Genomic DNA, 23,977 nt, shown 5'->3' on the forward strand with positions numbered 1-23,977 from the left:
TGTAACAAGCAGAGTACAGACCATTCTCAACCAACCCACACTCACAAAATCCAAAACAAGACTTCAGTTGTTAGGTATGATTCCATGACTGGGTAGCACCTGCTGAACAATCTTGAGTGTGATAATAGCTACACTAACAACCAAGTTCAGATAATCAGTTGATGTAATGTGCCTTATTTACACTTGTTACAAGTGATATAGACCTCATGCGCATGGACCCGTTCTATGCAAGCTAAAAGAATATGTTCAAGTTTGGGATCTCTTTTGAATTACCCGGGAGCTTGGGGAACCTATCTTTGCTTATTGTTTTCTCTATGGCAATGCCTTGGTCAGAGCTGACTTATCAACCAATCAGCATCCTTTGCTCCTGTAGTATAATTGTTGCAATTGTTTGAAATTTGGCATTCTTGTGTTTGCCCTGATGAGTGCAAGATGGAAAGATGGTTTCATCGGTCAGAACATTGAATACAGGAGTTGGGACGTTTTGTTAAAGTTGTACCAAGACATTGGTAAGGCCACACTTGGAATACTGTGTACAGTTCTGGTTACTCTATTATAGAAAGGATGTCATTAAACTAGAAAGAGTGCAGAAAATATTAGGAAGCTACTGGGACTTGATGGCTTGAGTTATAAGGAGAGGCTGGATAGACTGGGACTTTTTTCTCTGGAACATAGAAGGCTGAGGGGTGATCTTATAGAGGTCTATAAAATAATGAGGGGCATAGATCAGATAGATCTTTTCCCAAAGGTAGGGGAGCCTAAAACTAGGGGGCATAGGTTTAAGATGAGAGGGGAGAGATACAAAAGAGTCCAGAGGGGCAATCTTTTCACACAGAGGGTGGTGAGTGTCTGGAACAAGTTGCCAGAGGTAGTAGTGGAGGCGGGTACAATTTTGTCTTTTAAAAAGAATTTGGACAGTTACGTGGGATATGGGCCAAACGCGGGCAATTGGGACTAGCTTAATGATAAAAACTGGGCGGCATGGACAAGTTGGACCGAAGGGCCTGTTTCCATGCTGTAAACCTCTATGACTCTATGACTCTGAAAGCTTCAGCAACATGTCTCTTTTCAACAATGCTTGTAATTTCATTTTGCACAGCATAAACGACATGTTTCTCCAGTGAGAGTAATGCTAAACAAGAATTTGTTTCAAACCAATACTATTCATTAACGTGATAACCCCCCCTTGAACGATAGAAGGATTTAAACTGACTTTGAGACATTAACGTTGAAAGTTTCTATGAGTTGGAACATTTTATTGTTGAACTGTTCTCAAGTCAAGAACATTGAGGTGAGTGTTCTGAATGTCAGGGAACAGACCAAGTTCACAGTTAGTTCAACTCAAAAAAAGCTCTAGATTTCAACAGAGTCTGTGGGAGGGATACAGAAAAAGTAAACAGTATTGCAAACAGTTGCTTTGAACAGGAATGAAAATCAAGTGGAATCTTTGATGTTAGTTGTATTCCTGGACACTAAATTGAAAATCTGATTCCTCCTATCCGTTTGTTTCCCCTTTCCCCAACCCTCCTCCCAAAATGTGCGTATTGCTTAATATTTGCTGCATTCTGAAAGATCTACAATCAAACTCACAGACATCACAAGAGGTTCCCCATCCTAGAGAAATGAATAACACAAGTTACCAAGAGGTAGTATTAGACTAGACTATGAGCATTTACTACACTAGCCCAAAACACTCATTACACAAATCTGTTCTAACTGATGGAGAAGGATGGAGGTGAGAGAATTAGTGAACTGTATGTATTTAAATCCTGGTTGTCTCTACTTTGTTATTCTCTATATTCTATCTGGTTTTATATAAATTTGATTTGTGAGTTTAGCCTGTCAAATTTCTGGTGTACATCGACATAGTTCCTGCCTATCTGAAGCAATGCAGTGAGAGACTATGCCATCATCAGCAACATGAAGAAAATTGGGATAATTGTTAGTCCCCATGTGCACACATTCTGTTTAGATGGGAACCATCATAAGGGATATTGGAGTAGCAGCATAAGCCAAGCTTGAATCAATTGCCTAATTATAATTTCAGACTGACATTCTATCAAACTGGAACAATTTCAGCCCAAGCCAGGAAAGACACCAGGGACAGATCTTCAATTTGTTGCCAGGCATGGGGACGGGTCAGGTGGTAAAACTGGCATAAACTTGGTGTGCGTTATCGAATCTGTACAATATTATTGATGTCAAAGGTAATGCGAATCAGATAGTTTTCAGAACCGTAAAGTAATGGCCTTATGATTCTCAAAATCAATTTAACATCTGGGAGGCAAGTTGAATATCTATCCAAACATCAGTCATTATCACATTGCTGTTCATGGGATCTTGCTGTGTACATATTGACTACTGAACTTCCTACATTGTAATATGCTTCTAAAGTATGTCGTTAGCTGTAAAGCTACAAGAGCAGGTCAGAGGCTGGGAATTCTGCAGAGTAATTCACCTCCTAACTCCCCAAAGCCTGTCCACCATCTACAAGACGCAAGTCAGGAATATGATGGAATACTCTCCCTTGCCCTGGATGAGTGCAGCTCCAACCACACTCAAGATGATCAGGACAAAGCGGCCTGCTTGATTGCTACCCCATCCACCACCTTAAACATCCACTCCCTCCACTACCAATGGATAGTGGCAGCAGTGTACTAACTGGATATATTGCAGCAACTCAACAAGGATCCTTCAACAGCACCTTCCAAGCCCATGACCTCTACCACCTTGAAGGACAAGGGCAGCAGACACATGGGAACATCTCTGCCTACAGGTTCCCCTCCAAACCACACACCGGACCCAATTTTATCATTTTGATTCTAAGTGCTGAATCTGGGAGTGTTTCAGATCTGTCTTTTAGACCCGTTCTCGGGGGCCCCCATATGCACTCTGCCTGAGAAAAAACAACAATTCTGAACCACGCTGCAGAAGCCTGTGAGGCTTATTACGCCCAAAATCCTGCAGCACCGATCGGACCCTTCAACTGTGCATGTGCAGAAAAATAAATAGAAAAACGCTTCCCTGCCACATCGCTCCTGGGCTGGATAATGCCTCTCCCCCTGGCCCCCACAGACATTGCCCCACCCCCACAACGTAACTGTCCCCCTTATCCCCCCCCCCTGCTACCCAGACCGATTGTGGCCCCCTGTCCCCCTTATCCCCCACCGATTACATGCAGAGAGGCAGCGGACCCACCCCCACTTCTCCCCCCACCAGAGAGCCATCTGTCCCACCTCCCTCCTCCCCCCTACTAGAGAGCTATCTGACCCGCCTCCCTCCACCCCCCACCGCCCCCAACCAGAGAGCCATCTGACCCGCCTCCCACCGCCTCTCTCCCCCCCCGCCCCCCCCCTACCACCGATCTGAGTTAGAAAAGCTTGGAACTTGCCTCCTTAGAAGCTGGAGCGCCCGAATCGGACCTTTGCAGACCATGTCTGTTTCACGCCAAGTCTGGATGGGCGAACGCGGTGGTAAAGGGGGAAATGCCGGTAAGTTTGGGCATCCAGCCCATTAAGTTATTTTAAATGCATGCAATTGCATTTAAATTGCCGTCGCGTCTGTTTCAGGCACGGTCCCGATCACGGCCATTTTAGACTCTTGGTAAAGGGGGAACGGGTGCGGAGGCAGTCGGGGGATTGCACTACTCCCCCCATGCCCGACTTTACCAAGTTTTCACACATGAAAACGGGCGCAACTTGATGGTAAAATCAGGCCCAACATCCTGACTTGGAAATATATCGCTGTTCCTTCGCCATCACTGGGTCAAAATCCTGGAACTCCCTCCCTAACAAAACACTGGGTTTACCTACACCACATGGACAGCAGCAGTTCAAGAAAGCGGCTCATCATCACCTTTTCAAAGGTAATCAGGGATGGGTAATAAATGCTGGCTGAACCAGCAGTGCCCACATCACTCGAACAAATGAAAATCAAGCACTTTCTCAGACACTGTGTGGTTGTGAAACTGTGATCTAATTGCACATCTTTCTTTTCAAAATGGCATCAGATATTCAGAATTTTACTACATGCTTTCCAAATGCACCATGACAGAGAACAAGTTGTCGATTTTTATAACATCATTTACAACCCCTGAAGTTACAATGGACAATAATAGGAGAATAAATATACATTCATAAATCATTGGTACCTGAAGCAAGCACAGTGAGAGATTTAACTGTACCCCCCCATGGAGCTCCGAGAGATATGAATCCGTGAATGAATTTGTCTTTCCATTCCTGGGACTGTTCTTTCAGGAAGTACAGGATGTACAGATTCCCCATGCTGTGGCCCAACAGATAAACTGGCTTGTTGTAGGCTCTGTGCATTTCCTCAATTAGTTTCTTCAATTTATCAAAATATTCTTCTTGCTCATCTGTCAAACAGAAAGGAGCCAAGTGTTACAATCGTCAACAGTTTTGCACACGAGTGTTACGTGTACCTTGAAGGGGTAAAATACATGGAGTGTACATCTTTGATTCTTCACTGTTGTGTGTTCCTACTCATTGGTTAGGCCACAGCTGGAGTACTGTGTGCAGTTCTGGTTACATAGAAACATAGAAGATAGGAGCAGGAGGAGGCCATTTGGTCCTTCGAGCCTGCTCTGCCATTCATCACAATCATGGCTGATCATCCAACTCGATAGCCTAATCCTGATTTCTCCCCATAACCTTTGTTCCCATTTGCCCCAAGTGCTATATCCACAGGCTCACCACTCTTTGGGTGAAGAAATGTCTCCTCATCTCTGTCCTAAATGGTCTACCCTGAATCCTCAAACTGTGACCTCTGGTTCTGGGCTCCCCCACCATCGGGAACATCCTCCCTGCATCTAACCTGTCTAGTCCTGTTAGAATTTTTAAAGTCTCTATGAGATCCCCCCTAATTTGTCTCAATATAGGAAGGATGTGATAGCATCAGAGGGATACAGAGGAGGTTCATCAGGATGTTGCCTGGGATGGAGCATTTGAACTATGAGAGAATAGATAGGCTGGAATTGTTTTCTTTAGAGCAGAGAAGGCTGGGGGGGGCATGATTGAGGTGAAAATGATTATGAGGGGGATGGAAAGGGCAAGTAGGGAGCAGCTGTTCCCTTTGGTTGAGGGGTCAATTAGGGTAAGAAGCAGGAGATACAGGGGAGATTTGAGAAAAATCTTTTTCACTCAGAGGGTGATGGGAATCTGGAATTCACTGCCTGGGAAGGTAGTCGAGATTGGAAACCTTACAACTTTTACAAAATATTTGGAAAAGCACTTGAAATATCATAATATTTGAGGATATGGGACAAGTGCAGGAAAATGGGATTAGCATGCCTTTATAGGTAGATATTGTCAGTGCAGACTCGATGGGCCGAAGGGCTTTTTCTATGACTTTATGAGTTTGTGACAGCCATGCTGCTGTGCACAGACCGAGGGTTACATTAGTCCCATCACTAACTTGAGCAAATTAGACTCGAAACCGGTTTTCCCCTTAGGTTGAATGTTTTTCAGTAAAGTTAATTGACTGAAACACTGTAATAAGTCTTCAGAGGCAGAAGTCCCTTCACCAAAATCCGTTTATTTACAATTCCAACAGCAGTACACAGAGTGTTATCAGTCAACAGTCTGCCTTCAGGCGTGCCAGAGGAACTGACACTCCTGGTTAAATACAAGGAGAAGACACCCAGATTGGCCCATTAATTGACTCCTCAATCAGGGACTTCATATTCCAAAAGGCCAACCTCAATTGCCTGATTGAAGTCATTACAAGCACATTCATCTTTTGGGTGCTTCTCTCGAGAAAGGGTCACCCAATCTCATTTTGACACAATCCTCATGCCAATGATATTGGTGGAGGTTTGGAAATAGGAGACTGTTTTGATGGTGATGGGAAGTTTGTAGTGGAGCGATCACAAAGGATAGGAAAGTAAAAATAATTCCAGAAGGTTGACATGCTTTTAAATCTGAAATAAAAACTGAAAATGCTGGATATACTCAGCAAGTCTGGCAGCATCTGTGGAGAGAGAAACAGAGTCAATGTTTTGAGTCCCACTCCGTTTGTCTCTCCACACATGCTGTCAGACCTGCTGAATGTTTCCAGCATTTTCCATTTTTTATTTCAGATTTCCAGCATCTGCAGCATTTTGCTTTGATTCTTTGAATTCAAGCTTGGTAAGGAGTTTGTTAAATTTTTTAATAGTAACTTATAGAAGGGAACTGCTCCCAATGTTGGGAGAGCTGGTAGCCAGAGGACACTGTTTAAAATAGTTGACAGGAGAGATGAGAAGAACTTTTCTTTCATGCAGTTATGATCTGGAACGCATTGCCTGAAAGGTTGGTGGAAGCAGATTCAAGTGTCGCTTTCAAAAAAGGAAACTGGATAAATATTTGAACAGGAAATGATTGCATGTCTTTGGGCAAAGTATGGGATGTGCAAGACTAATTGGATAGCTGATTCAAAGAGTTAGCAAACACATGATGGGCTGAATGGTCTCCTGTGCTGCCTGATTATGTGCTGAGCTGCAGAAGTCTACATTCAGAATTTGGTGTAATATTTTACACCTGGGTAACATTTTTGTCAGACTATGAATAGCTTGATGAGGTGCCCATTATCTGTACTCACATGCTGCCACTCGCCAGTCATATGGGGCTGCCCGCACGGTCTCATCACGAACATAGCCCGCATTCACCAAGAACTGCACCAATGTGTGCAAGTACCCTGTCAAAACAAGAGAGCACTTTTTACACACGGTCAACTGTTCAACATGATTGACCTGGTCACCAAATGGCTTGAAGTTGGGCCCCACCCACTGAGCCATAATATGAGTTGCAACGGAAGCAATTTAGGCAGCGTCAATTGTAAATTTCAAACCTGGGATTGATAGATTTTTGTTAGGGAAGGGTAGGGAACCAAAATAGAAAAATGGATTCAAGAGAAAAATCATAATGATCTAATACAATGGCAGAATCAGCTTCAGGGGCTGAATGGCAGGTTCTTATCTCTACCTTTCAAAGAGATCAGGATACAATAGGGGCCTGATCAGTGGGGAGTTTGCTGAAGGACATATACCTATAGTGTGTTTGCTTCAGATACACTATGGTGAGGAGATCATTATACTGTAGCTGCGGTCTTATCTATTCCAATGAGGATGAGTGTAGATTACTAAGGGTGCAACTCTCCCAAAAAAATTCAAAGTGTCCAATTCGCATAAAAACTGGAGTAATTCACGCTGGTTTTTTCAGTGGACTTCTGAGAAGAATCCCCCACATTCTGTGCCCTGCTGAGTGCACTAGTGTGATTCACTCCAGAATTCAGGGGGCAGGGCCTACTCCCGCCCGGGAAGCCGGCAGCACAGCGTTGAGTGGGCCACTGTGCATGTGTCGATCTGTCAGTGCCAAGATCGGCGCATGCGCCGTGGCCCCTGTCCGCCGGTCACCCGATTGCTGGCCAGCTCAATCGTTGGCCAATCTCGCGATCCTGCAATGCCAGAGCCCCCCCCGCCACGGCCCAATCGCTGGCTCCTCGAACATTCCCAGGCCCAGCCCCGATCCTCACCCCCACCCCCCCTTCCACCAAGGACTTCAGTCCCGGGCCCGCTAATTATATTTAAAATATATGTTAAGGCCTATTTAACTAATTTATGCACCCACTGCGGATTTCCAGCGGAGAGCTGATACCGCTGGAAATCCGGCACTGGGAGACGCTATCGGGGTGGGATGCCCAGTGTGGAGCCTGCAGATCGGGCCCTGCTTAAATCTCCCAGCCCACAGCGCTGGGTTTTTAGCGCAGCGAGATGGGAGAATCTCAGCCCAAATGTTAGAGAGGTGGAGAAGAGTTGACCAATGAAGAAAGGGTTAGAATAAAACTCACCTGAGTAAACACTGACCTAGTGCAAGAAGCAGAAATTGGACTCTGGACTGAGATGAGAAATAGATTTACCAAAGAATCAAGAATTAATAAGTGCTCGTAGGTTATGGTCATCATCACACAATTGTTGGTGGGAGTTTGCTATGTGCAAAATGGCTGCCGTGTTTCCTGCAAGGTTTTTAATAAAGGCTTAATTGGTTGTACATTGGGATATGCTGCGCTTGTGAAAGGTACTATGTAAATCCGAGGCTTGTTTTTGTACAGTGGATCTGTTAATTTGCTTCACATTGCAAGGTGCACTAGTCACAAGAAGAAGGCTTTCCACTTTCAAACAAACCTGCTAGTTTCAATGGATCCAGATATTCCACGGAGTAGGTCTTCCCAAAGCCAGGAATCCGGGTCACCACTCCAGGTGAATTAGAGCTTCTCTTTATTGTTCGGTTGTAAAGAAGTCTAAGAAAGATTCAACCGTGTCAAATGTCAATAAGATAAAATGTTAAGCAAACAATACATGATGCCCAAGGGAAGTGACTGTTCTCATCTCCATGTGCATTGGGTTTACACTGGGCTAGATTTCCAAGTTGCCAGCTGATTTTAAAACTGGCATTGATGGGAATGAAAATTGGGCAGTTTCTATAATGAGCACCCAATCCTCAAACAACAGCTCTAATAGTAGTTAGCACTGGTGCCTCACAATGCAGGAGCGGCATGGTGGCACAGTGGTTAGCACTGCTGCCTCACACTGGCAGGGACCCAGGTTCAATTCCAGCCTCAGGCCACTGTCTGTGTGGAGTTTGCATGTGCTCCCCGTGTCTGCGTTGGTTTCCTCTAGTGCTCTGGTTTTCTCCCACACTCCAAAAATGTGTGGGTTAGGTTGATTGGCCATGCTAAATTGACCCTAGCATCAGGGAAATTAGCAGGTCAATGAGGGTTATGGGCATGATGTGGAGATGCTGGCGTTGGACTGGGGTAGGCACAGTAAGAAGTCTCACAACACCAGGTTAAAGTCCAACAGGTTTATTTGGTAGCATGAACTTTTGAAGCGCTGCCCCTTCATCAGGTGAGTCATCAGGGTTATGGGGATAGGGCCTGGGTGGATTGTGATTGGTACAGACTCAATGCGCCGAATGGCCTCCTTCTGTACCATAGGGATTCTATTCTAAATTCTGGCCTCGGGTGACTGTCTGTGTGGAGTTTGCACATTCTCCCCGTGTCTGCGTGAGTTTCCTCTGGGTGCTCCAGTTTCCTCCCGCAGTCCAAAGATGTGCGGGTTAGGTGCATTGGCCATGCTAAATTGCCCCTTAGTGTCAGGGGGATTAGCAGGGTAAATACATAGGGTTATGAGGATAGGATTGTTGTCAGTGCAGGCTCGATGGGCTGTGCTTGTGAAAGGTACTGTGTAAATCAGTTGGCACTGTATGGATTTTATAGTGTGGAGATGCCGGCGTTGGACTGGGGTAAACACAGTAAGAAGTTTAACAACACCAGGTTAAAGTCCAACAGGTTTATTTGGTAGCAAAAGCCACACAAGCTTTCGAGGCTCTGAGCCCCTTCTTCAGGTGAGTGGGAATTCTGTTCACAAACAGAACTTATAATGACACAGACTCAATTTACATGAATAATGGTTGGAATGCGAATACTTACAACTAATCCAGTCTTTAAGAAACAAAACAATGGGAGTGGAGAGAGCATCAAGACAGGCTAAAAAGATGTGTATTGTCTCCAGACAAGACAGCCAGTGAAACTCTGCAGGTCCACGCAACTGTGGGAGTTACAAATAGTGTGACATAAACCCAATATCCCGGTTGAGGCCGTCCTTGTGTGTGCGGAACTTGGCTATCAGATCTGAAACACTCCCAAACTGATAGCCAAGTTCCGCACACACAAGGACGGCCTCAACCGGGATATTGGGTTTATGTCACACTATTTGTAACTCCCACAGTTGCGTGGACCTGCAGAGTTTCACTGGCTGTCTTGTCTGGAGACAATACACATCTTTTTAGCCTGTCTTGATGCTCTCTCCACTCCCATTGTTTTGTTTCTTAAAGACTGGATTAGTTGTAAGTATTCGCATTCCAACCATTATTCATGTAAATTGAGTCTGTGTCATTATAAGTTCTGTTTGTGAACAGAATTCCCACTCACCTGAAGAAGGGGCTCAGAGCCTCGAAAGCTTGTGTGGCTTTTGCTACCAAATAAACCTGTTGGACTTTAACCTGGTGTTGTTAAACTTCTTACTGGATTTTATAGGCCCTATTTTACCATTTTGATTCTAAGTGCTGGGCTGACTTGAAACTGGGAGTGTTTCAGATCTGAGTTTCAGACCCGTTCTCAGACGCCCCCATACACACTCTACCTGAAAAAATATCAGCGATTCTGAATCTCGCTGCAGAAGCCTGTGAGCGGGTATTAACATACCCGAAATCCTGCAGCTCTGATCGGCGCCTCCAACTGCGCATGCGCAGACAAAAAAAAGATAGAATAACGCTCCCCTGCCACATCCCTTCTGGGCTGAATAATGCTCCCCCCCCCCCCCCCCCCCCCCGGCCCCCACAGACATTGCCCCACCCCCACAACATTACTGACCTCCTTATCCCTCCAGCCCCTCCACTACCCAGACCGATCATGGGCTCCTCCCCCCTCCCTCCCCACTGATCTCAGGCAGAATGGCAGTAGATCCCCCCCTTTCCCCCTCACTGATCTCAGGCAGAATGGCAGTAGATCCCCCCCTTTCCCCCTCACTGATCTCAGGCAGAATGGCAGTAGATCCCCCCCTTTCCCCCTCACTGATCTCAGGCAGAATGGCAGTAGATCCCCCCCTTTCCCCCTCACTGATCTCAGGCAGAATGGCAGTAGATCCCCCCCTTTCCCCCTCACTGATCTCAGACAGAGTGGCAGCGAATCCCCCCCTTTCCCCCTCACTGATCTCAGGCAGAATGGCAGTAGATCCCCCCCTTTCCCCCTCACTGATCTCAGACAGAGTGGCAGCGAATCCCCCCCTTTCCCCCTCACTGATCTCAGGCAGAATGGCAGTAGATCCCCCCCTTTCCCCCTCACTGATCTCAGGCAGAGTGGCAGCGAATCCCCTCCCCCCACCGATCTCAAGCAGAGGGCTGTCGGACACTCGGCACTTACCTCCTCACTAACTGGAGTGCCTGAATCAGACTCATATGGAGCATGTCTGTTTCGTGCTGATTCCAGATGGGCGAACGTGGTGGTAAAGGGGGAAGTGCCGGTAAGGTTGGGCGCGCAGCCCATTAAGTCAATTTAAATGCATGCAAATGCATTTAAATGGCCGTCGTGCCCATTTTGGGCGCGGTCCCAATTGTGGCCATTTTCGGGTCTTGGTAAAGGGGGAACCGGCGCAGAGGCGCATGTGGATCGCACTACTCGCCTCATGCCTGACTTTACCAAGTTTTCGTGCCCGGAAAACGGGTGCAACTTGATGGTAAAATCGGGCCCTATGTTTCTAATCCTGGGAAGCAAGCTGAGAAGCAACTTTTCAATGTCAAAGGCTTTCACGGTTCTGTTCTCGTCTCCTCGATTCCCATTTAGTTCTGACTAACATGAGGGACTTTGCATGGAAGATGGAACTTCCGTTTCAGTCCCCTTTGGGGTAATTCCAATCTCAGCTTTGCCAGTGTGTGGACAAGCCAAGTAGAATTTAAGTGCTTGCCTGCTGGGAGGAAGGGGACAGTTACTAGCCCAGGCCAGGAGCAGCTGGCATCAACCAGGCATTAGCATAACTAAGAAGGCCAACAAATCAGCTGAGGGAGATGAGGGAGATGAGAGAGATGAGAGAAATGCCACCAAGAAAATAAATGAAAAGCAGCATTCAATACACTTCTTCATAAGAAATGTGAAGGCTCAGACTTTTTGTTAAGGCTGCATTTTAACTTTATTATAGCATTCATATCTTATTTTAATACCTGCAGAGAAAACCTCTAAAAATTAGATCTTAAATAGAAGAGGGCTTTTTTTAACAGCTGTCCTGATACTTCATGTCTCCCAGCTGGTGTATGTGCAGCCGTGGGTCGGGTGAGCGTGGGAGGGAGCACGTAATATAGGATGGGTGGCTCGCCCACTGCCTATCAGTTCACCCCAGATCTCTCCCCATAATATAGTGGATGGGTAAGGCATCAGCCCCTTCAGATGGTACCCTTCCTCCTTTGTGCCTCCATCTCTGGCCTCCAGAATGCAACACCCATGCCCTCGATAACCCACCCCAATCCCTAGGGCCCCGATCTCTCCACAACCAGAAACCCCAGACTCAGCTATGTCCGATATCCATTCTTCCTTATACGTACTGCTTGTAACACCAGGAGCAGCCATTACTGAGTTCTGGCACTGCTTCAACTACTCAATTAGCTTGGCTGGCCGCTTTGAAGGGCAGGAGGGCACAATTATCTCGTGACGGCCACCACTAATGTATTACCATTGCATGGCAGCCTCTTTTTAAACTCGATTGGCTCAGGGCTGACTTTTGGTTGTGAGCAATACATGCTTCCACCCTCTGTAAAATTCAGACTGATGTCTCAGTGGTTGGGAGGTGGTCATTGAATCAAATGGAATACATGGAGTATCGGTAACACTGGGGGCAATGGAGTTTGAGACAAATGCCAAGGATTTCCTTGGCGATTCATCCATTGGCCACCCTAACATAGCCTCAGGATTGGTTGGAAGCCCTGTTTACTTATTTATCTCAGGTTCCTGCCAACATTACACCAGCGAGTGGATGACCCCAGCCAAGAGTGAAGAGACGGCATGGTGGCACAGTGGTTAACACTGCTGCCTCACAGAGCCATGGACCCGGGTTCAATTCTGGCCTTGTGTCACTGTCTGTGCGGAGTCTGCATGTTCTCTTTGTGTCTACATGTGTTTCCTCCGGGTGCTCCGGTTTCCTCCCAAGGATGTGTGGGTTAGGTTGATTGACCGTGCTAAATTGACCCTAGTGTCAGGGGGTTAGCAGGGTAAACATGTGCGGTTACGGGAATATGGCCTGGGTGGGATTGTGGTCAGTGCAGACTCAATGGGCCGAATGGCCTCCTTCTGCACTGTAGGGATTCTGTGAATGAATCCCTGGTGCACCTGAAACCCATGTGGAAATCTGTGCACAGGAATATTCCCAATTCACACATTTTATAATCAAATTCTGATGTAAAAGGCCATACAATGAGAAGACAGATGAGTGAATTCCAGATTAACAGCATCATGGAGAGATTGCACTACCTGATATTGTCCAGCCAGCAGTCAATTCCAATGGGCAGGAACATGTTCAGATTAAGCCACAATGTGAAGTATTGAGTGCTTCTCCTCATGCACAGCCAATGGACCACAGAGGGTTTGTTCAGCTTTGCTTCCAGACGATTTCCAACATGTCCAGGCACTTTTCAAAACAAAAGGAAACACACAGAATAATTAATATAATTTGGTAGATTTTAGATTGCTGCCCAAATGTAAACTGGCAATACCCATTTACAGGAACCTTTTGTCATCTGGGTGAAGTCAGGAGCGTGATAGAAAACCCTTCACTTGCCTGAATGAGTGCAGCTTCAACAATACTCGAGAAGCTTGACACCAGCCAGGAAAAAGAAACCCGTGTGAACGGCATCCCATCCACCATCTTAAACATTCACTCCCTCCATCTCTAGCGCACAGCAGTTGCCATGTGCCCCATATAAAAGATGCACTGCAGTAACTCGCCAAGTCTCCATTGATAATATCTTCCAAACCTGTAACACCTCAAACATCAAGGGCAGCAGACACATGGGAACACCAGCACAGGTAAGCTCCCCTCCAAGTCACTCACCATCCTGACTCGGAACCATATCGCCATTCCCTCACTGTCACTGGGTTAAAATCCTGGAACTCCCTCCATAACAGCACAGGACTGCAGCAGCTCAAGAAGGCAGCTCGCCACTACCTTACCAAAGGAAATTAGGAATTGATAACAAATGCTGGCTTTGCCAGGAACACTCATATGCGATGAAAGAAGAAAGAAATTGAACATCAGGTGGTTTCTATGATATACAGCCGAGTTCTCACGCCACTTTTACCCTTGGGAAGCAAGATGAAATTCTGAGATCAAAAGAGGAAATAGAGGAACTACTGAGCAGGAAAGGCAGACTCCATGTAGGGAGAAAGAGAGTTAATAATTCAGCATGATCCTAGGATCATAGGATCACTTCAGTGCAGAAGAGGCCAGTTGGCTCATCGAGTCTGCACCGACTCTCTGTCAGAGTGTCTTACCCAGGTCCTCTCCTTCGCCCTATCCCTGTAACCCCACACATCTTCCATGGCTAATCCACTTAACATACACATCTTCACAGAAACATAGAATTCCTACCGTGCTGAAGGAGGCCATTCAGCCCACTGAGCCGGCACCCACAATGATCCCACCCAGGCCCTTTCCCCGTAACCCAACACGTTTACCCTGCTAATCCCCCGACACCAAGGGGCAATTTATCATGGCCAATGCAGTTAACCCACACATCTTTGGAGCGTGGGAGGAAACCGGAGCACCCGGAGGAAACCAATGCAGATATAGGGAGAATGTGCAAACTCCACACAGAAAGTCACCGGAATTAAACCCGGGTCCTTGGCATTGTGAGGCACCTGTGTTAACCACTGTGTCACCATGCCATCTTAAGTCACTAAGAGGCAATTCATCATGGTCAATCCACCTAATTTGCACCTCACCAACCTCCAATGGTCGGCACCAATGATCAGAACTATCTATGGAGGCAACTCTTTGACTTGATTTGATTTATTATTGTCACATGGATTGGGATACAGTGAAAAGTATTATTTCTTGCGCGCTTTACAAACAAAGCATACCATTTATAGAGTACACAGGGGAGAAGGAAAGGAGAGTGTGCAGAATATAATGTTACAGTCATAGCTAGGGTGTAGAGAAAGATCAACTTAATAAAAGATAGGTCCATTCAAAAGTCTGATGACAGCAGGGAAGAAGCCGTTCTTGAATCAGTCAGTATGTGACCTCAGACTTTAGTATCTTTTCCCCGACCGAAGAAAGTGGAAGAGAGTATGTTTGGGGTTGTGGGGTCCTTGGTAATGCTGGCCGCTTTTGCGAGGCAGCGGGAAGTGTAAACGGAGTCAATGGATGGGAGGCTGGTTTGGGTGATGGACTGGGCTATGTTCACAACCCTTTGTAGTTTCTTGCAGTCTTGGGCAGAGCAGGAGCCATACCAAGCTGTGATACAACCAGAAAGGATGCTTTCTATGGTGCATCTGTAAAAAGTGGTGAGAATCGTAGTGGACATGCCGAATTTCCTTGGCCTCCTGAGAAAGTAGAGTTGTTGGTGGGCTTTCTTAACTATAGCGTTGGCATGGAGGGCCCAGCACAGGTTGTTGGTGACCTGAACACCTGGAAACCTGAAGCTTTCAACCATTTCCACTTCATCACCATTGATGTAGACAGGGGCATGTCCTCCACTACACTTCCTGAAGTTGATAACTATCTCCTGCACTTCCTTGTATGAGAACATCAGGCTTGTGTCCAACCTACAGTGATCATGTATCATAATGCTAGGCTGTGTTACAATGATTTGAGATGTAAGTTGATGATTACGTGTCCTGTAGCAGTGTGCACATGCATGGTAAGCAATGCAATAGCTATAAGGTTGTCTTAAAGCTTGACATTGGCCTGTGTTGACTGAAATGTAACAAATTGTGGCAGGCATACTAGTGCCATCTACCTGGAATGGTTGGGCAGCCTTAACCTGCCAGTACCCGAAGCATCTATCAATTTTTTCTGTATTTAAATATCTGTATTTAGACTAATTTGCTAGCAAGAGAGAAATGAATAAATAGCAGCGAGGAGCAGGAATGAGATTAGAGCAGGAATGAGTTTAGAGGCCAGTGAGATATAAACAGTAAAAATAATTCAGAAATTGCAGGGATCACATTGAGAAAATCAGCAAAAGAGATGTTAAATTGTGCACATGTCACTGTCCAAGTGTAACTAATAACGTTGCTGAGCTGCAGGCATGATTTTATCACATGGGATTATGAGATGGTTGCATTAACAGAGATATGGCTCAAACAAGGCCAGAAACCAGTGTTTAATATTCCACTTGCGAAGCATTCCGGAATGATAGAGAGAGAAATAAACGGGGTGGACGTGGCAATATTGATTCAGGATAATGTTACAATTCTAAACAGAATCTCGGACTGAGAATATTTGGCTTGTTTTTTTTTAGTAGAGCTCCAAACAACATTGAGGAGGAGGCAGATGAGAAAGCTTGTGGCAAACTTCAATGGAATAGCAGCCATTGAATTTAGTAGCCCTTAACATAGAGTAAGAAAAACAAAATGTTGAGGGTAGGAATGGGAGGAATTTCTGATTTGCATACAGGAGAATTTTCTTGATTTGATTTGATTTATTATTGTCACTTGTCTAGGTGTGCTATAAAAAGTATTGTTTCTTGCACTATGCAGACAAAGCATACTGTTCATAGGGTGCATAGGGAGAAGGAAAGGAGGGGGTGCAGAATATAATGTTACAGATCTATCTGTCTCTAGCCTAACAAGGTAGGAATCATAGAAATCATAGAAACCCTACAGTACAGAAAGAGGCCATTCGGCCCATCGAGTCTGCACCGACCACAATCCCACCCAGGCCCTACCCCCATATCCCTACATATTTACCCACTAATCCCTCTAACCTACGTATCTCAGGACACTAAGGGCAATTTTAGCATGGCCAATCAACCTAACCCGCACATCTTTGGACTGTGGGAGGAAACCGGAGCACCCGGAGGAAACCCACGCAGACACGAGGAGAATGTGCAAACTCCACACAGACAGTGACCCAAGCCGGGAATCGAACCCAGGTCCCTGGAGCTGTGAAGCAGCAGTGCTAACCACTGTGCTACCGTGCCGCCCCAGTATTGGTTCGGTTTCTGGGAAATGAAGGAGGGTAAATGAAATGTATTACAGTAGGGGATTACACAGCTAACAGTGGTCACAACATATAAGAATAAATATGGAAAGAAATCAGAAAATATCGAAGGAAAATTGCTCAATTGGAGCAGAGCTAATTTCAGTGATAAGGGTACATGTAGATAGGAAAAGGCAATTGCAGGATATAGCAGGAACAGAGCAATGGTGGACCTTCAGGAAAGAGATGGTATTGTTACATACTACAGCGGTTAGCACTGCTGCCTCGCAGCACCAGGGACCCAGGTTCGATTCCCGGCTTGGGTCACTGTGTGGAATTTGCACGTTCTCCCCGTGTCTGCGTGGGTTTCCTCCGGGTGCTCCGGTTTCCTCCCACATTCTGAAAGACATGCTGGTTAGGTGCATTGACGCGACCAGGCACTGGGCTGTGTCAACTGGAGGAATTTCACAGTAACTTCATTGCAGTGCTAATGTAAACCTTACTTGTGACTAATAAATAAAACTTTAACTTTAAACATACTTTTTTTGTGGAAATAAGTAGAGCATTCAAAGCTAATGCCTTCTGGATGACAAAAGGAAATAAATGTTAAAATAAAATAGAAAAAGGAGGCTTGAAACAAAATGTCAGGAGTAAGTTTCAGTTAATAACTAAGGAAATGATGGCATGGGACCTAAAAGGAAATCTTCATAGAGGCAGAAGACCTTTCATTGCTGAATCTGCCAGTATCAACATCCTGGGAGCTACCATAGACCAGATCTGAACTGGACCGCCCATATAAATATTATGGCTACAGGAACAGGTCAGAAGTTGGGAATTCTGCAGTGAGTAACTCACCTTCTGACTCACCAAAGCCTGTCCATCCTCTACAAGACACAAGTCAGGAGTGTGATGGAATACTCTCCGCTTACCTGAATGAGTGCAGCTTCAACAACACTCAAGAAGCTTGACACCATCCAGGACAAAGAAGCCCACTTGATTGGAATACCATCAACTACTTTACATTTCCATTCCCTCCACCATCTGCACACTGTTGCAGCAGTGTGTGCCATCTACGGGTTCACTGCAGCAACTTGCTACGCCTGCTATGACAGCACCTTCCAAACCAGCAAGCTCTACCACCTAGAAGGACGGGGCCAGCAGTTGCATGGGAACACACCACTGGCAAGTTCCCCTCCAAACCACACACCACCCTGACCTGAAACTATCGGTGGGAGTTTACAGCCTCACTCGTCCCAAAACTGTAAAATCTCACCTGAAGTCAACAGACCTTCCCATTGTCCTCCCCTCGCCCGCTCCAATTCCCATGGTGAGCCGGGCGGTAAAATTCCAGCCTATATCACCGTTTCTTCCCTGCTGCTGGGACAAGATCTTGGAACTCCCTTCCTTAAAGCAATGTGGAGTGCAGAGATGGCTCTCCAGCTTCTTCTCACATACAATTAGGGATGGGCACAAGTGTTGGCCTAACTAGCATCACCCACATAGCAGGAAAATGATTTAAAAAAATCAAACTTGATACAAGCAGTGGATGATGTGAAGGTCAAACTAAAAGGACAGAGAAAAGTTACACTATTTATAGTGCAGTAATAGATAGTGAAGCGGGAACTCTTATGATGCAGTGGTAGTACCCATACCTCTGGGCCAGAAGCTCTAGGTTCAAGTCCCACTTCAGGACCTGATGGCCATAGAAGGTGCCTTCATAACAGGACAAATAGTTTGATTATCAGCTTTAAATCTTTCCAATATGACTGACAGCAGAGAGAGTTTCCTGGTCAACACCAATGCCGAAAGCAATGGCAAACCAGTGGAGTACCTTGCCAAGCATAATCATGGACTAATTCAATGGAAATATGTGGTCACCACAGCCCTCTTTGGGAATGGTGCCTGAAAGAATAGAGAAGATGGATTGGAATCTATAATCTTTGGTTATTGATCCACTTACTGGAGGAAATAATGTTTCTCTATCTATTCTATCGAAGCCTCTCATCATCTTGGAAACCTCTCATAGTTCACCTCTTAATCTTCTCTGACTCAATGAAAACAGTCACTGAAAACAATGAAAAAGATTAGCATCACTGAAAGTTGGTCAGTCAGATGGAATGCATCCTCAATTACTGAAAAAAACAAAGGTAGAAATCGCAGAGGCATTGTTCATAATCTTGCAATCCCCATTGAGTATGTGTGTAATGCAAGAGGGCTGAAGGGTTGTTAATAATACATCATTATTCAAGGAATGAAATAAAGCTGTAAATTATAGGTCAGTTGGTATAACGTTGATTTTGGGAAAATTATTGAATCCATTATCAGGGACAAAATAAACTTTCTCTTGGAAAGGCATGAGTTTATCAAGGACAGCCAATATAGAATTGTGCCTGACTAACCTAGTTGAACTCTTTGATGAGATAACAGCGAAGGGTGATTAAGGTAATGTGCTAGCTATGTACTTACAGAATGTATTTGACAAAGTCCCACACAGGAGCCTTATTAAGAGGATGGAATGAAGAGGAAAATGGCAGATACAAAATTAGTTCAGTGACAGGAAAGAAAGTGAGTGGATTTTTTTTCAAATTGGGAAGTGTTTTCAAGCCATGTCAGTTTTAAATCCATTACCTTTTGCCATTTTTATAGATGGTCTAGACTGGAGTGTAGAAGCAGCATTTTAGAGTTAGCGGATGATTTGAAACTTGGCAAAGTACTGTAGTAGACCATGAGAAGGATAGATATAACTTTCAGGATTACAGAGATAAAATGGCGAAAGGGGTAGGGGCAGAGCAGATAGAATTCAGTGCAGACAAGTGTGAAGTGATGATCTTTGCGAGGACCAATACTGAAAGACAGTGTACCATAAATGACCTGATTTTGAAAAGTATAGATGAACAGAGACACTTTGTTGTCCGTATACAGCAATCCTTAGAAGTGGTAGAACAAACTGATCAGAGGGTTTAAAAAGTAATGGACTACTTGGAGTATTTAAATAGAAGAATAGAATAAAAAAGCAAAGCGATCATGCTCAAACTTTAAAAATTCACAGGTTACACAGCCAGAGTAATGTGGATAAATCTGCTTCACCACACTCCAGGAAAGATGCACAGATCTTAAAAAAGATAGGGAGGAGGAGGTAGACCCAGATCTTCCCAGAGTTGAGAGACTTTCATTCTGGGAACAGGGAAAAGTTAGGACTGTTTTCATTGAATCTAAGAAGATTAAGATTCCAAGATGAGAGGTTTTGACAGAGAAAAACCTATCCTTCCGGTGAGTGGGTCAAGAACCAGAGATTATAGATTCATTGAAACACAGAATCAGGAGTAGGCTATTCACCCCTTCGAGCCTGCTCTTCCATTCATTTTTATCACGACTAATAATCAAATCTAATGTCCTGATCCCACCTTCCCTCCATATCCGGTTAATAGAAAATTCTAAATTGTTGGAAACAGATCGAGAGAGATGAGGAGAAATGTTTTCACTCAAAGGATTGTTGGGATCTGGTGTTCCCTGCCTGAGAATATGGTGGTAGCCAATTCCATAAATAATTTACAAAAGGAGTTGAACAGGAACTTCAAGATGAGGAACTTACAGGGTTATAGACGAAAAGCAAGGATGTGGGATTAAGCACAACTTCACTTTCCAATAGTCAGGACAGGAATGAGGGGATGAAATGACCACTTCCTTCTAGCTTTCTATGAATCTATCTGTCCACTGGATGGTGTGTAGGGCTCTTGGTGTCAATGGCACTAATCCAGGTCACCACCTGGGTCTATGCTGCATACACTGCCCCCAATGCAGATGCAGTGAGGTTTGGAGAACTGTGTGGAGTTTGCACTTTCTCCCCATGTCTGCGTGGGTTACCTTTGGGTGCTCCTGTTTCCTCCCAGTGTCCAAGAGGTGCAAGTTAGGTGGATTAGTCATAGTAAATGTGCAGGGTTACAGGGATAGGGTTGGGGTAGCGGGCTTGGGTAAGATACTCTGTCAGAGAGTCAGTGCAGACTTGATGGGCCGAATAGCCTTCTTCTGCACTGTAGGGATTCAATGAGCAGCCCTAGGAGGTTTCCAAGCCAATTTGCTAAACTGCTTCCAGTGTGAAAGGTGTGCTGGAATACCAAACACAGCAACCATCATCAGTATCAATTCACCCTGCAACGCATCCATTTTGCAATTTGTGTTCAGTTCTTGCACTGCTCCATCGATTTATCAACATTCCTTTTCCTCTTTCTGCCAATCGCTGGCCACTCTAAAAGTTGCATCAGCCAGTTTTTGCTTTTGGCATTATTTTGTGTAATATTTTGCCCTCCACAGTAGCCAATTCCGACTTAGTGGCCATTTTGCCCTCTATAGATTCACTACAGTGCAGAAGGAGACTATTCAGCCCATCGAGCCTGCACTGACTACAATCCCACCCAGGCCCTAATTTGCTCTTTCCCCTATTCCCATAACTCCACATATTTACCCTGTTAGTCCCCCTGACCAAGGGGCAATTTAGCATGGCCAATGAACCTAACCTGCAAATCTTTGGACTGTGGGAGGAAACCGTAGCCCAGAATTGAACCTGTGTCCCTGGCGCTGTGAGGCAGAAGTGCTAACCACTGCCATTGTGTCACCCTACTCAGTGACCACTTTGCCCTCTACAGAGCAGCAACAGCTCTCCAGGAGCTGAGAGCAAGCCCTGTCTACTGGAATAACCAACAGGGCATGAACTTCGATCTTGCATTTCTTTTAAAAACAACATTCAAATTCGCTGAAAACATGGTGTGGTGTTGGTACAAAGGTACCAAAAATGACCATGATCTTTGAAGCTCTATCACATCACGATTGATATTCTTGAAACACTAGCAGAATACTGGGAGGCAGACTGTGCAAGATAATAATCAGCTCATTTGCTCATTGCATACCCAAATCAAAGAAAAACAACTGATACTGATCAACTTGAGGCGTAATATGGGCTCTAGTATCAGGCAAGTGAAAAATAAACTGTGCACAGGATAAAAAAGCCACTCGAACCAAGTCCAAACTGTCCAAGATCGAGACACATTGCACATCCCAACTCTGAAACTACACAAACTGCAGGCTGATGAAAATCATTCCTTGTTTTTAAAAAAGAGCCATGCTTTCCTTCTAACACACTGTTAAATATTGCGCAGCTGAACATCTGACAAGCAGGACAAACAACCTGAGATTGCCTTACAATGGGGCTGCTGCAATCCAACTCAATAATCCAACAGGCCAAATCTCGCTGATCAATTCCGGAAAGTCAGCAGGTTTATCAAACAGGAGGATGGGAAAAGGAATCAGTCATCAGAGATAGGTGCCCATGTGGCTGCCTCATCCATCCAGTCTTACACAGGGGCAGGAGAAGCTTGGGGCTTCCTGTCTCAGAGTGATTGGTTGCCTCGTGGCACAGTACGAAGGTATGAGCGCTGTGATCTCGACCACCACCTCAATTATTCAGATGAACCTGTCCCCGCAATTTGAGATGGGAACTTGGGAATAATAAAATGCAGAGTTGGAATCCTGCTCTGCTCACGAGGGTTTTGCGGGATTTCTCTGTTCTAATAGCTGGCATCCATCCATCCTGGGAGAGGATGGACTGCATCAAGGGTGCACGTCACTGCTGCATGGGCCATCGTCTGTTGTGGCTGGACAGGCCGATGCATGAGTGGCGACCCCTTCCACAGCTGACACACATAAATAGCGCTGTGATGTCTTTTCCTTCTGGCAGGATCTCGTTTGCACCGTCCTCTGCTTTTTCCACACCCTTTCTCTCAGCAATTCTACTTCCAATTAATTTAATTTAATCCTATTGCTGTCCAAATAAACTTTAGCCTTGAAAAAGGGTTAAATTCCATTCATATTAGAGGGTGGTACGTGCCACGAGGCGGTGGGGTGGGGGGAGTGGTAATTTTCAACTTATCCCTGGCCGTAAAACTGGCATTGCAGATCAGCTGCACATTCTAGACATGGCCCAGTGATTTCAACTGCAATGAAAAGGGTGCAGTTTCTATAACGGGTGACCGACCGATCCAGTAACAAGTTGGCAATCAAAGCCAAGGTCACTGCTTTTGACATTTCCTTTCTCATTACACTCCCAGTTGAGTGTTATATTTCATTTCGGCTTAATTGGCAAAAGTAACATTCAGGATAGACCACTTTCGAAATTCTCGTTGTAGTTTTCCTTCTGTAAGCCCGCCTCACTATACCTTTCGAAACTCCAGCAGCTGTGTTGGTGCTGACATTCTCTTCCTGGGCACCGAGTAGATGTATTCTTTATGGATTTGCCGTTTTCACTTTCTGAACATCAGGATGTGCCTACACAATCTTTCTGCCCCCTCGCTGCCCCCAAAATAATCAGCACAATTGACCGCCACCACTTGCCCCTATCATTGCCACCCTTGCAGCCCTCCCATCCTGCCGCACTGTGGCTCTCACTAGCTTTGCTTACCAATGACCAGGGGTGGGAGTTCGCTGTGCTTTAAGGTGACATCTTCAGGGCCTATCGGTGGGAATAAAACATTGAGAAGCCAAATTGTCGTCGATGATTCAGCTGCTGACGGCTGGACAGAGAGAGCCACCAAGACCAGAGAGAGGGCAAGACTCAGCAGAGGGAGATCTCTCATTTTTCACTGCTCCCTCTCAGTCTGAGATGATTTCACTGCGAACTAGCAAAAGCTTTCAAGGTCCTGATTCCAGCAAGTCAGATAGTACAGGCTGAGTAAATACTCAATGGGCTGATACCCAGTCTTCTGCCAACAATGGATTTCAACTCTAATCTCGGACAGAGCAGTTCTGCAACAGGGAAGGACAACAAAAAAAACAAAGTAAGAACTTCCCGATTAAGAGTGCAGGAATTCTGGAAGAAAAAAGTAGTTTACCTGCTTGTCCACTGCAGCGATTTCCTTTATAGACTTGAAAGTTATGTGAGCGCTTTCACAAACACAGGGGCTGGAATTCCCTGACCTCGCCTGCAGCTGGGATTCTCCAGCCTTGCTGCTGTGGACGGAGTTTTGGCTGAGCGCCAAATTCTCTGTTCGCGCTGGCAGGTGGTAGCAGAGAGTGCGAGACTGGAGAATTCCGGCCCTGTCTCAAACCGCTGACGTTTTAAAGTTTAAAGTTTTAAAGTTTATTTATTAGTGTCACAAGTAGGCTTACATTAACACTGCAATGAAGTTACTGTGAAAATCCCCTAGTCACTACTCTCCGGCACCTGTTCGGGTACACTGAGGG

At 45.4% G+C, this 23,977-nt stretch overlaps 1 protein-coding gene across 2 annotated transcripts in view; it reads right to left on the reverse strand.

Annotated features, from left to right (window-relative positions):
• The window catches only part of lcat (lecithin-cholesterol acyltransferase), a 30,636-nt gene extending 7,186 nt beyond the window's left edge, over window positions 1-23,450 (reverse strand). Inside the window, exons 1-5 of one of the 2 annotated variants that reach the window (XM_078211034.1) lie at window positions 23,196-23,450; window positions 13,072-13,228; window positions 8,180-8,295; window positions 6,598-6,693; window positions 4,151-4,375 (exon numbers count right to left, since the gene is read on the reverse strand). In XM_078211034.1, coding sequence (XP_078067160.1) covers window positions 4,151-4,375; window positions 6,598-6,693; window positions 8,180-8,295; window positions 13,072-13,228; window positions 23,196-23,370 — 769 coding nt within the window. In that variant the 5' untranslated portion in view covers window positions 23,371-23,450. Of the gene's footprint in view, window positions 1-4,150; window positions 4,376-6,597; window positions 6,694-8,179; window positions 8,296-13,071; window positions 13,229-21,941; window positions 21,972-23,195 lie in introns of those variants that run through there. The other variant, XM_078211035.1, reaches the window with a different exon arrangement.
• Between the last annotated feature and the right edge of the window lie 527 nt (window positions 23,451-23,977).

Source organism: Mustelus asterias, chromosome 4, assembly GCF_964213995.1.
Source record: "Mustelus asterias chromosome 4, sMusAst1.hap1.1, whole genome shotgun sequence".
Taxonomy (NCBI): Eukaryota; Metazoa; Chordata; class Chondrichthyes; order Carcharhiniformes; family Triakidae; genus Mustelus; species Mustelus asterias.